The 16,239-nt window shown below is 44.9% G+C and overlaps 1 protein-coding gene across 1 annotated transcript in view; it reads left to right on the top strand.

The window, feature by feature from the left end:
- Positions 1-8,996, top strand: part of LOC120035427 (mitochondrial import receptor subunit TOM70-like) — a gene marked incomplete at its 3' end in the record, with an annotated part of 33,820 nt that extends 24,824 nt beyond the window's left edge. The window contains exons 3-6 of the mRNA XM_038982171.1: positions 151-277; positions 472-581; positions 5,900-6,048; positions 8,789-8,996. Coding sequence (XP_038838099.1) covers positions 151-277; positions 472-581; positions 5,900-6,048; positions 8,789-8,996 — 594 coding nt within the window. The remainder of the gene's footprint in view (positions 1-150; positions 278-471; positions 582-5,899; positions 6,049-8,788) is intronic.
- Between the last annotated feature and the right edge of the window lie 7,243 nt (positions 8,997-16,239).

The raw sequence follows: 16,239 nt of genomic DNA, 5'->3' as shown, positions 1-16,239 counted from the left end.
TGTACCCAGGGTTTCATGTGGTGCTGTACCCAGGGTTTCATGTGGTGCTGTACCCAGGGTTTCATGTGGTGCTGTACCCAGGGTTTCATGTGGTGCTGTACCCAGGGTTTCATGTGGTGCTGTGTTAACATCAACTGTCTGTGTTTCCAGATGATGTGGACAGAGGTGGTGCAGGACTGTACCCAGGCTATAGAGATGAACCCACGCTACATCAAGGCTCTGTTCAGGAGGGCAAAGGCCCTGGAGAGACTGGACAACAAGAAGGAATGCCTGGAGGGTACACACAAACACACACACACACACACACACACACACACACACACACACACACACACACACACACACACACACTGGACAACAAGAAGGAAGGTCTGGAGGACAGGGCTCAGATCACAGAGGTCATTTTAAAGGCATGATACCACAACAAGGATAATAGAAGTGACTAAGGAACTGTTCTGTTTGTTCCTGTAGATGTGACGGCGGTGTGTATCCTGGAGGCCTTCCAGAACCAGCAGAGTATGCTGCTAGCAGACAAAGTCCTCAAACTGCTGGGGAAAGAGAAGGCCAAAGACAAATACAAGGTGAGAGGATGTCCCAGCTCTCCTGCTGCTCCTTACTGAACTTAGATGCTGAGTTTAGTTGTAATCAAACAGCAAAAAAAGAAACGTCCTCTCATTGTCAACTGCGTTTTATTTTCAGCAAACTTAACATGTGTAAATATTTGTATGAACATAAGATTCAACAACTGAGACATAAACTGAACAAGTTCCACAGACATGTGACTAACAGAAATGGAATAATGTGTCCCTGAACAAAGGGGGGGGGGTCAAAATCAAAAGTAACAGTCAGTATCTGGTGTGGCCACCAGCTGCATTAAGTACTGCAGTGCATCTCCTCCTCATGGACTGCACCAGATTTGACAGTTCTTGCTGTGAGATGTTACCCCACTCTTCCACCAAGGCACCTGCAAGTTCCCGGACATTTCTGGGGGGAATGGCCCTAGCCCTCACCCTCCGATCCAACAGGTCCCAGACGTGCTCAATGGGATTGAGATCCGGGCTCTTCGCTGGCCATGGCAGAACACTGACATTCCTGTCTTGCAGGAAATCACACACAGAACGAGCAGTATGGCTGGTGGTATTGTCATGCTGGAGGGTCATGTCAGGATGAGCCTGCAGGAAGGGTACCACATGAGGGAGGAGGATGTCTTCCCTGTAACGCACAGCGTTGAGATTGTCTGCAATGACAACAAGCTCAGTCCGATGATGCTGTGACACACCGCCCCAGACCATGACGGACCCTCCACCTCCAAATCGATCCAGAGTACAGGCCTCGGTGTAACGCCCATTCCCTCGACAATAAACGCGAATCCGACCATCACCCCTGATGAGACAAAACCGTGGCACGTCGGTGAAGAGCACTTTTTGCCAGTCCTGTCTGGTCCAGCAACGGTGGATTTGTGCCCATAGTCTACGTTGTTGCTGGTGATGTCTGGTGAGGACCTGCCGTACAACAGGCCTACAAGCCCTCAGTCCAGCCTCTCTCAGCCTATTGCGGACAGTCTGAGCACTGATGGAGGGATTGTGCATCCTGGTGTAACTCGGGCAGTTGTTGTTGCCATCTTGTACCTGTCCCGCAGGTGTGATGTTCGGATGTACTGATCCTGTGCAGGTGTTGTTACACGTGGACTGCCACTGCGAGGATGATCAGCTGTCCCTACTGTCTCCCTGTAGCGCTGTCTTAGGCGTCTCACAGTACGGACATTGAAATTTATTGCCCTGGCCACATCTGCAGTCCTCATGCCTCCTTGCAGCATGCCTAAGGCACGTTCACGCAGATGAGCATGGACCCTGGGCATCTTTCTTTTGGTGTTTTTCAGAGTCAGTAGAAAGGCCTCTTTAGTGTCCTAAGTTTCATAACTGTGACCTTAATTGCCTACCGTCTGTAAGCTGTTAGTGTCTGAACGACCGTTCTAGAGGTGCATGTTCATTAATTGTTTATGGTTCATTGAACAAGCATGGGAAACAGTGTTTAAACCCTTTACAATGAAGATCTGTGAAGTTATTTGGATTTTTACGAATTATCTTTGAAAGACAGGGTCCTGAAAAAGGGACGTTTCTTTTTTTGCTGAATTTAATTGAATGTTGGTGCATTACCACTGTCAGGCTTAGTGGTAATGCACCATACCAAACACAAAGCCTGACAGTGGTAATGCACCATACCAAACGCAAAGCCTGACAGTGGTAATGCACCATACCAAACGCAAAGCCTGACAGTGGTAATGCACCATACCAAACGCAAAGCCTGACAGTGGTAATGCACCATACCAAACGCAAAGCCTGACAGTGGTAATGCACCATACCAAACGCAAAGCCTGACAGTGGTAATGCACCATACCAAACACAAAGCCTGACAGTGGTAATGCACCATACCAAACACAAAGCCTGACAGTGGTAATGCACCATACCAAACACAAAGCCTGACAGTGGTAATGCACCATACCAAACGCAAAGCCTGACAGTGGTAATGCACCATACCAAACGCAAAGCCTGACAGTGGTAATGCACCATACCAAACGCAAAGCCTGACAGTGGTAATGCACCATACCAAACGCAAAGCCTGACAGTGGTAATGCACCATACCAAACGCAAAGCCTGACAGTGGTAATGCACCATACCAAACGCAAAGCCTGACAGTGGTAATGCACCATACCAAACGCAAAGCCTGACAGTGGTAATGCACCATACCAAACGCAAAGCCTGACAGTGGTAATGCACCATACCAAACGCAAAGCCTGACAGTGGTAATGCACCATACCAAACGCAAAGCCTGACAGTGGTAATGCACCATACCAAACGCAAAGCCTGACAGTGGTAATGCACCATACCAAACGCAAAGCCTGACAGTGGTAATGCACCATACCAAACGCAAAGCCTGACAGTGGTAATGCACCATACCAAACGCAAAGCCTGACAGTGGTAATGCACCATACCAAACGCAAAGCCTGACAGTGGTAATGCACCATACCAAACGCAAAGCCTGACAGTGGTAATGCACCATACCAAACACAGTCAGGCTCGGAGAAGCTGCGTGCTCGTCATCCTCACTAGTCTTGATCTGACTGCAGTTTGATGTCGTAACTGACTTCAGTGGACAAATGCTCACCTTCGATGGCTACTGGCACACTGGAGAAGTGTGCTCTTCACCAATGAATCACAGGTTCAACTGTACTGAGTAGATGGCAGACAGCGTAGTGTTTATGGTGTCCCAGTTCTTCCATGGCCTGCATACTCACCAGACATGTCACCGATTTGAGCATGTTTGGGATGCTCTGGATCGACATGTCTAGTTGGCTCATTCATTAGCCCTGATCAGAACATTCTGCCAGCATGTTGTGTAGTTTATCAAGTGGATTATGTTGCCCTTCACTCGCAGTAGCCTACTCCCTACCGGTCACTTAGTAGCCTAGGCCTACTCCCTACCGGTCACTTAGTAGACTAGACCTACTCCCTATCGGTCACTTAGTAGCCTAGGCCTACTCCCTACCGGTCACTTAGTAGCCTAGGCCTACTCCCTACCGGTCACTTAGTAGCCTAGGCCTACTCCCAACCGGTCACTTAGTAGCCTAGGCCTACTCCCAACCGGTCACTTAGTAGCCTAGGCCTACTCCCTACCGGTCACTTAGTAGCCTAGACCTACTCCCTACCGGTCACTTAGTAGCCTAGGCCTACTCCCTACCGGTCACTTAGTAGCCTAGGCCTACTCCCTACCGGTCACTTAGTAGCCTAGGCCTACTCCCTACCGGTCACTTAGTAGCCTAGGCCTACTCCCTACCGGTCACTTAGTAGCCTAGGCCTACTCCCTACCGGTCACTTAGTAGCCTAGGCCTACTCCCTACCGGTCACTTAGTAGCCTAGGCCTACTCCCCACCGGTCACTTAGTAGCCTAGGCCTACTCCCCACCGGTCACTTAGTAGCCTAGGCCTACTCCCTACCGGTCACTTAGTAGCCTAGGTCTACTCCCTACCGGTCACTTAGTAGCCTAGGTCTACTCCCTACCGGTCACTTAGTAGCCTAGGCCTACTCCCTACCGGTCACTTAGTAGCCTAGGTCTACTCCCTACCGGTCACTTAGTAGCCTAGGCCTACTCCCTGCCGGTCACTTAGTAGCCTAGGCCTACTCCCCACCGGTCACTTAGTAGCCTGGGCCTACTCCCAACCGGTCACTTAGTAGCCTGGGCCTACTCCCAACCGGTCACTTAGTAGCCTAGGTCTACTCCCTACCGGTCACTTAGTAGCCTAGGCCTACTCCCTACCGGTCACTTAGTAGCCTAGGCCTACTCCCAACCGGTCACTTAGTAGCCTAGGCCTACTCCCTACCGGTCACTTAGTAGCCTAGGCCTACTCCCTACCGGTCACTTAGTAGCCTAGGTCTACTCCCTACCGGTCACTTAGTAGCCTAGGTCTACTCCCAACCGGTCACTTAGTAGCCTAGGTCTACTCCCTACCGGTCACTTAGTAGCCTAGGTCTACTCCCTACCGGTCACTTAGTAGCCTAGGCCTACTCCCAACCGGTCACTTAGTAGCCTAGGTCTACTCCCTAGCAGTCGCTTAGTAGCCTAGGCCTACTCCCTAGCAGTCGCTTAGTAGCCTAGGCCTACTCCCTACCGGTCACTTAGTAGCCTAGGTCTACTCCCTACCGGTCACTTAGTAGCCTAGGTCTACTCCCTACCGGTCACTTAGTAGCCTAGGCCTACTCCCTGCCGGTCACTTAGTAGCCTAGGTCTACTCCCTAGCAGTCGCTTAGTAGCCTAGGCCTACTCCCTACCGGTCACTTAGTAGCCTAGGCCTACTCCCTACCGGTCACTTAGTAGCCTAGGACTACTCCCTACCGGTCACTTAGTAGCCTAGGCCTACTCCCTAGCTGTCGCTTAGTAGCCTAGGCTTACTCCCAACCAAAAGCCTCTGACTTGTCTTAATCTATGTGATTTTGCTTCACTGAATCTCTGTCTAGGCCATTTGGTTCATTGGTTTCTGTCTGGGCAAATAAGTTTAGGTGGAATAGCTGATCTAGTACTGATCAGAAACATTTAGGATGATAGAATGTCGCCCAAAATCAAGTGTAGGCCGATTATTTTGCTAGATCGCGTTAAGGCAACTCCAAAAACCCACAGAGGTTGTGAAATATGAACGAGACATGCTTTTGAAAATAGGATTAATATTTTCTGTTTATCATGATGAAGGTAAGACCCTACACATGTTCCCTAACACAGCAGAGTGGGGTAGGAAAGAGATGAAACGGGGATAACACAGCAGAGTGGGGGTAGGAAAGAGATGAAACGGGGATAACACAGCAGAGTGGGGTAGGAAAGAGATGAAACGGGGATAACACAGCAGAGTGGGGGTAGGAAAGAGATGAAACGGGGATAACAGCAGAGTGGGGGTAGGAAAGAGATGAAACGGGGATAACACAGCAGAGTGGGGGTAGGAAAGAGATGAAACGGGGATAACACAGCAGAGTGGGGTAGGAAAGAGATGAAACGGGGATAACACAGCAGAGTGGGGTAGGAAAGAGATGAAACGGGGATAACACAGCAGAGTGGGGGTAGGAAAGAGATGAAACGGGGATAACACAGCAGAGTGGGGGTAGGAAAGAGATGAAACGGGGATAACACAGCAGAGTGGGGGTAGGAAAGAGATGAAACGGGGATAACACAGCAGAGTGGGGTAGGAAAGAGATTAAACGGGGATAACAAAGCATGGGCTTGGGCTCTGTTTCTAAATATCACTTTTTTTTTTTATATGACAGCAGTTGTGTGGAAAGAATATTTGATGTATGTAAAAATACCGTAAATACTTTGAAGTACAAGTCTCCCTGTTTCCATCTCTCTCTCTCTCCAGAACCGTGACCCCCTGATGCCTTCTCCTCAGTTCATCAAGTCCTACTTCAGCTCTTTCACCGATGACATAATCAGCCAGCCGCTTCAGAAGGGCGAGAAGAAGGACGAGGACAAGGACAACGAGGGCGAGGCCGCAGAAGTCACAGAAAGGTCAGAAGTCACTGTGTGATGTCACTTCCTGTATGTTGGCTCTGGATAAAAAGGCCTGCCTAAGGCCTACTAGGGATCAATCTCAATTCGCACGATTCATCCTATCTCCTCGGCTGCTTGTCAACCGTATTGGAGGAGAAGGTCCACAGTCCCTCCCCTCAGGCCTTCTTGCCCAATGGGGTTTGACAAGTTGAGGACCGAGGATAGATAGGAATTGAGGAAAGATACATTTTGAAAGATCTTAATATGTCACCCCTGTCCCCCTATCCCTCTTTCCCCATGTTCTACTGTCCCCCTGTCCTCCCTCTGTCCATAGCCCTGGTTACCTGAAGGCTAAGCAGTACATTAACCCTGTCCTTAACCTCTGTCCTGTCCATAGCCCTGGTTACCTGAAGGCCAAGCAGTACATTAACCCTGTCCTTAACCTCTGTCCTGTCCATAGCCCTGGTTACCTGAAGGCTAAGCAGTACATTAACCCTGTCCTTAACCTCTGACCTCTGTCCTGTCCATAGCCCTGGTTACCTGAAGGTCAAGCAGTACATTAACCCTGTCCTTAACCTCTGACCTCTGTCCTGTCCATAGCCCTGGTTACCTGAAGGCCAAGCAGTACATTAACCCTGTCCTTAACCTCTGACCTCTGTCCTGTCCATAGCCCTGGTTACCTGAAGGCCAAGCAGTACATTAACCCTGTCCTTAACCTCTGACCTCTGTCCTGTCCATAGCCCTGGTTACCTGAAGGCCAAGCAGTACATTAACCCTGTCCTTAACCTCTGACCTCTGTCCTGTCCATAGCCCTGGTTACCTGAAGGCCAAGCAGTACATTAACCCTGTCCTTAACCTCTGACCTCTGTCCTGTCCATAGCCCTGGTTACCTGAAGGCCAAGCAGTACATTAACCCTGTCCTTAACCTCTGACCTCTGTCCTGTCCATAGCCCTGGTTACCTGAAGGCCAAGCAGTACATTAACCCTGTCCTTAACCTCTGACCTCTGTCCTGTCCATAGCCCTGGTTACCTGAAGGTCAAGCAGTACATTAACCATGTCCTTAACCTCTGACCTCTGTCCTGTCCATAGCCCTGGTTACCTGAAGGCCAAGCAGTACATTAACCCTGTCCTTAACCTCTGTCCTGTCCATAGCCCTGGTTACCTGAAGGTCAAGCAGTACATTAACCCTGTCCTTAACCTCTGACCTCTGTCCTGTCCATAGCCCTGGTTACCTGAAGGCCAAGCAGTACATTAACCCTGTCCTTAACCTCTGACCTCTGTCCTGTCCATAGCCCTGGTTACCTGAAGGCCAAGCAGTACATTAACCCTGTCCTTAACCTCTGACCTCTGTCCTGTCCATAGCCCTGGTTACCTGAAGGTCAAGCAGTACATTAACCCTGTCCTTAACCTCTGACCTCTGTCCTGTCCATAGCCCTGGTTACCTGAAGGCCAAGCAGTACATTAACCCTGTCCTTAACCTCTGACCTCTGTCCTGTCCATAGCCCTGGTTAAACTGAAGGCCAAGCAGTACATTAACCCTGTCCTTAACCTCTGACCTCTGTCCTGTCCATAGCCCTGGTTACCTGAAGGTCAAGCAGTACATTAACCCTGTCCTTAACCTCTGACCTCTGTCCTGTCCATAGCCCTGGTTACCTGAAGGTCAAGCAGTACATTAACCCTGTCCTTAGCCTCTGACCTCTGTCCTGTCCATAGCCCTGGTTACCTGAAGGCCAAGCAGTACATTAACCCTGTCCTTAACCTCTGTCCTGTCCATAGCCCTGGTTACCTGAAGGTCAAGCAGTACATTAACCCTGTCCTTAACCTCTGACCTCTGTCCTGTCCATAGCCCTGGTTACCTGAAGGCCAAGCAGTACATTAACCCTGTCCTTAACCTCTGACCTCTGTCCTGTCCATAGCCCTGGTTACCTGAAGGCCAAGCAGTACATTAACCCTGTCCTTAACCTCTGACCTCTGTCCTGTCCATAGCCCTGGTTACCTGAAGGTCAAGCAGTACATTAACCCTGTCCTTAACCTCTGACCTCTGTCCTGTCCATAGCCCTGGTTACCTGAAGGCCAAGCAGTACATTAACCCTGTCCTTAACCTCTGACCTCTGTCCTGTCCATAGCCCTGGTTAAACTGAAGGCCAAGCAGTACATTAACCCTGTCCTTAACCTCTGACCTCTGTCCTGTCCATAGCCCTGGTTACCTGAAGGTCAAGCAGTACATTAACCCTGTCCTTAACCTCTGACCTCTGTCCTGTCCATAGCCCTGGTTACCTGAAGGTCAAGCAGTACATTAACCCTGTCCTTAACCTCTGACCTCTGTCCTGTCCATAGCCCTGGTTACCTGAAGGCCAAGCAGTACATTAACCCTGTCCTTAACCTCTGACCTCTGTCCTGTCCATAGCCCTGGTTACCTGAAGGTCAAGCAGTACATTAACCCTGTCCTTAACCTCTGACCTCTGTCCTGTCCATAGCCCTGGTTACCTGAAGGCCAAGCAGTACATTAACCCTGTCCTTAGCCTCTGACCTCTGTCCTGTCCATAGCCCTGGTTACCTGAAGGCCAAGCAGTACATTAACCCTGTCCTTAACCTCTGACCTCTGTCCTGTCCATAGCCCTGGTTACCTGAAGGCCAAGCAGTACATTAACCCTGTCCTTAACCTCTGACCTCTGTCCTGTCCATAGTTCTGGTTATCTGAAGGCCAAGCAGTACATTAACCCTGTCCTTAACCTCTGACCTCTGTCCTGTCCATAGTTCTGGTTATCTGAAGGCCAAGCAGTACATGGAGGAGGAGAACTATGATAAGATTATCAGTGAGTGCACTAAGGAGGTGGAGTCTGGGGGCCGGTACACTGCTGAGGCCCTGTTGCTACGGGCAACCTTCTATCTCCTGATTGGCAACGCCACCGGCGCCCAGCCCGACCTGGACCGGGTCATTAACATGGAGGACGCCAACATCAAGGTAGTGTTTTTCAAGTTTTATTTGTCACATGCACAAGTACAGTGAAATACTAATGGGTAATCTGGATTACATCATCGCCACACCGGAGCGCAGGGGGGGGGGAAAACCTGGCTGTGTCATGTCAACATGTTGAAACCGTACTTCACCTGCTACGATCGGGGTGGAGAAGTCGGTGGAAACCGGTAGTGACGTTCTGCCTGTAGCCACTACTGTCACCGTTGACTATAGTCTTCCTCAGGAGCACGAGGAAGGTCCAATACACTCTGTGCTTGTTGGACGGTTCAGTAGCTCAGAGATTCTAGAAACACTTTGATGTAATTCTGTCTGACTTGTCTCCGGAGGAATAAGGCAACATTGTTGCACTGCTTTTATATTTTTCAGGGTTTATTCTCAGATGTGCCAACTCAGACAAATGTACTCTGCCCCAATCAAACAACATGCCTTTCGAGTGAATCCTGAAAAGAGAGAGAAACTCCACAGTGAGGTGTCGTTCTTGCTTGAAAACGGCATTGCACAGCATGGCAACAGTCCGTGGAGTTCGCCCTGTATATTAGTAACTAAAGCGGATGGGTCTCCGCGGTTTTGATTCAGATTTTCGGGAGCTCAATGCCGTTACTAAGTAGGATCCCGTACCCTTTGCCGAGGGTCGACGATTGTGTGGACCGTGTTGGCGCTTGCTAAGTACATTAGCAAGTTCAATCTGCTGGAAGGATATTGGCAGGTCCTTCTGAGCGCGCCAAAGAGTTGTCTGCTTTTGTCACTCCTGATGCCTTGTTTTCCGTTCGGGCTACGAAACGCTGGCGCCACGTTTCAAAGGTTCACATCAGCCTGGAAAATACGGAGGCATGTTTAGATGAGGTCGCGTTTAGCACCACCTGACCACAACACCTTCAGGATAATTGGGCCCATTTGTATAATTAGTTGGCTGAAGCATAAATACCTTTCATAATATTTCCCCTGATGTTATTAGCCTCCTCGTCCTCTCGTGTTGCTTCGTCCCTTCCTCTCTTTAAAACAGTTACATTAGTTTTGTTGTCCTTCTCTTCATCATTCTAATGACATGCTCAAATAATATAGGACTATAATTAGATACAGAAGGCTTTCACTTGTCTAAACAAAGATTGAATGGTTATGGGTCTGAATTAATAACTGCTATAGTCTACCACCATCTGAATGGTTATGGGTCTGAATTAATAACTGTTATAGTCTACCACCATCTGAATGGGTCTGAATTAATAACTGCTATAGTCTACCACCATCTGAATGGGTCTGAATTAATAACTGTTATAGTCTACCACCATCTGAATGGTTATGGGTCTGAATTAATAACTGTTATAGTCTACCACCATCTGAATGGTTATGGGTCTGAATTAATAACTGCTATAGTCTACCACCATCTGAATGGTTATGGGTCTGAATTAATAACTGTTATAGTCTACCACCATCTGAATGGTTATGGGTCTGAATTAATAACTGTTATAGTCTACCACCATCTGAATGGGTCTGAATTAATAACTGTTATAGTCTACCACCATCTGAATGGTTATGGGTCTGAATTAATAACTGTTATAGTCTACCACCATCTGAATGGGTCTGAATTAATAACTGTTATAGTCTACCACCATCTGAATGGTTATGGGTCTGAATTAATAACTGTTATAGTCTACCACCATCTGAATGGTTATGGGTCTGAATTAATAACTGCTATAGTCTACCACCATCTGAATGGGTCTGAATTAATAACTGCTATAGTCTACCACCATCTGAATGGTTATGGGTCTGAATTAATAACTGTTATAGTCTACCACCATCTGAATGGGTCTGAATTAATAACTGCTATAGTCTACCACCATCTGAATGGGTCTGAATTAATAACTGCTATAGTCTACCACCATCTGAATGGGTCTGAATTAATAACTGCTATAGTCTACCACCATCTGAATGGTTATGGGTCTGAATTAATAACTGTTATAGTCTACCACCATCTGAATGGTTATGGGTCTGAATTAATAACTGTTATAGTCTACCACCATCTGAATGGGTCTGAATTAATAACTGTTATAGTCTACCACCATCTGAATGGGTCTGAATTAATAACTGCTATAGTCTACCACCATCTGAATGGTTATGGGTCTGAAGTAATAACTGCTATAGTCTACCACCATCTGAATGGGTCTGAAGTAATAACTGCTATAGTCTACCACCATCTGAATGGTTATGGGTCTGAATTAATAACTGCTATAGTCTACCACCATCTGAATGGTTATGGGTCTGAAGTAATAACTGTTATAGTCTACCACCATCTGAATGGGTCTGAATTAATAACTGCTATAGTCTACCACCATCTGAATGGTTATGGGTCTGAATTAATAACTGCTATAGCCTACCACCATCTGAATGGGTCTGAATTAATAACTGCTATAGTCTACCACCATCTGAATGGTTATGGGTCTGAATTAATAACTGCTATAGCCTACCACCATCTGAATGGGTCTGAATAACTGCTATAGTCTACCACCATCTGAATGGGTCTGAATTAATAACTGCTATAGTCTACCACCATCTGAATGGGTCTGAATTAATAACTGTTATAGTCTACCACCATCTGAATGGGTCTGAATTAATAACTGCTATAGCCTACCACCATCTGAATGGGTCTGAATAACTGCTATAGTCTACCACCATCTGAATGGGTCTGAATTAATAACTACTATAGTCTACCACCATCTGAATGGGTCTGAATTAATAACTGCTATAGTCTACCACCATCTGAATGGTTATGGGTCTGAATTAATAACTGCTATAGTCTACCACCATCTGAATGGTTATGGGTCTGAATTAATAACTGTTATAGTCTACCACCATCTGAATGGTTATGGGTCTGAATTAATAACTGCTATAGCCTACCACCATCTGAATGGGTCTGAATTAATAACTGCTATAGTCTACCACCATCTGAATGGTTATGGGTCTGAATTAATAACTGTTATAGCCTACCACCATCTGAATGGTTATGGGTCTGAATTAATAACTGCTATAGTCTACCACCATCTGAATGGTTATGGGTCTGAATTAATAACTGTTATAGTCTACCACCATCTGAATGGGTCTGAATTAATAACTGCTATAGTCTACCACCATCTGAATGGTTATGGGTCTGAATTAATAACTGCTATAGTCTACCACCATCTGAATGGGTCTGAATTAATAACTGCTATAGCCTACCACCATCTGAATGGTTATGGGTCTGAATTAATAACTGCTATAGCCTACCACCATCTGAATGGTTATGGGTCTGAATTAATAACTGCTATAGCCTACCACCATCTGAATGGTTATGGGTCTGAATTAATAACTGTTATAGTCTACCACCATCTGAATGGGTCTGAATTAATAACTGTTATAGTCTACCACCATCTGAATGGTTATGGGTCTGAATTAATAACTGTTATAGTCTACCACCATCTGAATGGTTATAGGTCTGAATTAATAACTGTTATAGTCTACCACCATCTGAATGGTTATGGGTCTGAATTAATAACTGCTATAGCCTACCACCATCTGAATGGTTATGGGTCTGAATTAATAACTGTTATAGTCTACCACCATCTGAATGGTTATGGGTCTGAATTAATAACTGTTATAGTCTACCACCATCTGAATGGTTATGGGTCTGAATTAATAACTGCTATAGTCTACCACCATCTGAATGGGTCTGAATTAATAACTGCTATAGTCTACCACCATCTGAATGGGTCTGAATTAATAACTGCTATAGTCTACCACCATCTGAATGGGTCTGAATTAATAACTGCTATAGTCTACCACCATCTGAATGGTTATGGGTCTGAATTAATAACTGCTATAGTCTACCACCATCTGAATGGTTATGGGTCTGAATTAATAACTGTTATAGTCTACCACCATCTGAATGGGTCTGAATTAATAACTGCTATAGTCTACCACCATCTGAATGGTTATGGGTCTGAATTAATAACTGTTATAGTCTACCACCATCTGAATGGGTCTGAATTAATAACTGTTATAGTCTACCACCATCTGAATGGTTATGGGTCTGAATTAATAACTGCTATAGTCTACCACCATCTGAATGGTTATGGGTCTGAATTAATAACTGTTATAGTCTACCACCATCTGAATGGTTATGGGTCTGAATTAATAACTGCTATAGTCTACCACCATCTGAATGGTTATGGGTCTGAATTAATAACTGTTATAGTCTACCACCATCTGAATGGGTCTGAATTAATAACTGCTATAGCCTACCACCATCTGAATGGGTCTGAATTAATAACTGTTATAGTCTACCACCATCTGAATGGTTATGGGTCTGAATTAATAACTGCTATAGTCTACCACCATCTGAATGGTTATGGGTCTGAATTAATAACTGCTATAGTCTACCACCATCTGAATGGGTCTGAATTAATAACTGTTATAGTCTACCACCATCTGAATGGTTATGGGTCTGAATTAATAACTGCTATAGTCTACCACCATCTGAATGGGTCTGAATTAATAACTGCTATAGTCTACCACCATCTGAATGGGTCTGAATTAATAACTGCTATAGTCTACCACCATCTGAATGGGTCTGAATTAATAACTGTTATAGTCTACCACCATCTGAATGGTTATGGGTCTGAATTAATAACTGCTATAGTCTACCACCATCTGAATGGTTATGGGTCTGAATTAATAACTGCTATAGTCTACCACCATCTGAATGGGTCTGAATTAATAACTGCTATAGTCTACCACCATCTGAATGGTTATGGGTCTGAATTAATAACTGCTATAGTCTACCACCATCTGAATGGTTATGGGTCTGAATAAATAACTGTTATAGCCTACCACCATCTGAATGGTTATGGGTCTGAATTAATAACTGCTATAGTCTACCACCATCTGAATGGTTATGGGTCTGAATTAATAACTACTATAGTCTACCACCATCTGAATGGGTCTGAATTAATAACTGCTATAGTCTACCACCATCTGAATGGTTATGGGTCTGAATTAATAACTGCTATAGTCTACCACCATCTGAATGGTTATGGGTCTGAATTAATAACTGTTATAGTCTACCACCATCTGAATGGTTCTGGGTCTGAATTAATAACTGCTATAGCCTACCACCATCTGAATGGTTATGGGTCTGAATTAATAACTGTTATAGTCTACCACCATCTGAATGGTTCTGGGTCTGAATTAATAACTGCTATAGTCTACCACCATCTGAATGGTTATGGGTCTGAATTAATAACTGTTATAGTCTACCACCATCTGAATGGGTCTGAATTAATAACTGCTATAGTCTACCACCATCTGAATGGTTATGGGTCTGAATTAATAACTGTTATAGTCTACCACCATCTGAATGGGTCTGAATTAATAACTGCTATAGTCTACCACCATCTGAATGGTTATGGGTCTGAATTAATAACTGCTATAGTCTACCACCATCTGAATGGTTATGGGTCTGAATTAATAACTGTTATAGTCTACCACCATCTGAATGGGTCCTGAATTAATAACTGTTATAGTCTACCACCATCTGAATGGTTATGGGTCTGAATTAATAACTGCTATAGTCTACCACCATCTGAATGGTTATGGGTCTGAATCAATAACTGCTATAGTCTACCACCATCTGAATGGGTCTGAATTAATAACTGCTATAGTCTACCACCATCTGAATGGGTCTGAATTAATAACTGTTATAGTCTACCACCATCTGAATGGGTCTGAATTAATAACTGCTATAGTCTACCACCATTCTGAATGGGTCTGAATTAATAACTGCTATAGTCTACCACCATCTGAATGGTTATGGGTCTGAATTAATAACTGCTATAGTCTACCACCATCTGAATGGGTCTGAATTAATAACTGCTATAGTCTACCACCATCTGAATGGGTCTGAATTAATAACTGTTATAGTCTACCACCATCTGAATGGTTATGGGTCTGAATTAATAACTGTTATAGTCTACCACCATCTGAATGGTTATGGGTCTGAATTAATAACTGCTATAGTCTACCACCATCTGAATGGGTCTGAATTAATAACTGTTATAGTCTACCACCATCTGAATGGTTATGGGTCTGAATTAATAACTGCTATAGTCTACCACCATCTGAATGGTTATGGGTCTGAATTAATAACTGCAATAGTCTACCACCATCTGAATGGGTCTGAATTAATAACTGTTATAGCCTACCACCATCTGAATGGTTATGGGTTGATTAAATAACTGCTATAGTCTACCACCATCTGAATGGTTATGGTCTGAATTAATAACTGCTATAGTCTACCACCATCTGAATGGTTATGGGTCTGAATTAATAACTGCTATAGTCTACCACCATCTGAATGGTTATGGGTCTGAATTAATAACTGCTATAGTCTACCACCATCTGAATGGTTAGGGTCTGAATTAATAACTGCTATAGTCTACCACCATCTGAATGGGTCTGAATTAATAACTGCTATAGTCTACCACCATCTGAATGGTTATGGGTCTGAATTAATAACTGCTATAGTCTACCACCATCTGAATGGGTCTGAATAAATAATGCTATAGTCTACCACCATCGGAATGGGTCTGAATTAATAACTGTTATAGTCTACCACCATCTGAATGGTTATGGGTCTGAATTAATAACTGTTATAGTCTACCACCATCTGAATGGTATGGGTCTGAATATAACTGCTATAGTCTACCACCATCTGAATGTTATGGGTCTGAATAATAACTGCTATAGTCTACCACCATCTGAATGGGGTCTGAATTAATAACTGTTATAGTCTACCACCATCTGAATGGTTATGGGTCTGAATTAAACGTTTAGTCTACCACCATCTGAATGGTTGAATTAATAATGCTATAGTCTACCACCATCTGAATGGTTATGGTCTGAATTAATAACTGTTATAGTCCACCACCATCTGAATGGGTCTGAATTAATACTGTTATAGTCTACCACCATCTGAATGGGTCTGAATTAATAACTGTTATAGTCTACCACCATCTGAATGTTATGGGTCTGATTAATAACTGTTATAGTCTACCACCATCTGAATGGGTCTGAATTAATACTGTTATAGTCTACCACCATCTGAATGGGTCTGATTAATAACTGTTATAGTCTACCACCATCTGAATGGGTCTGAATTAATAACTGTTATAGTCTACCACCATCTGAATGGTTATGGGTC

This window comes from Salvelinus namaycush, unplaced genomic scaffold, assembly GCF_016432855.1.
Source record: "Salvelinus namaycush isolate Seneca unplaced genomic scaffold, SaNama_1.0 Scaffold1055, whole genome shotgun sequence".
Lineage (NCBI taxonomy): Eukaryota > Metazoa > Chordata > Actinopteri > Salmoniformes > Salmonidae > Salvelinus > Salvelinus namaycush.
This window is presented reverse-complemented; position numbering and strand designations above follow the sequence as displayed.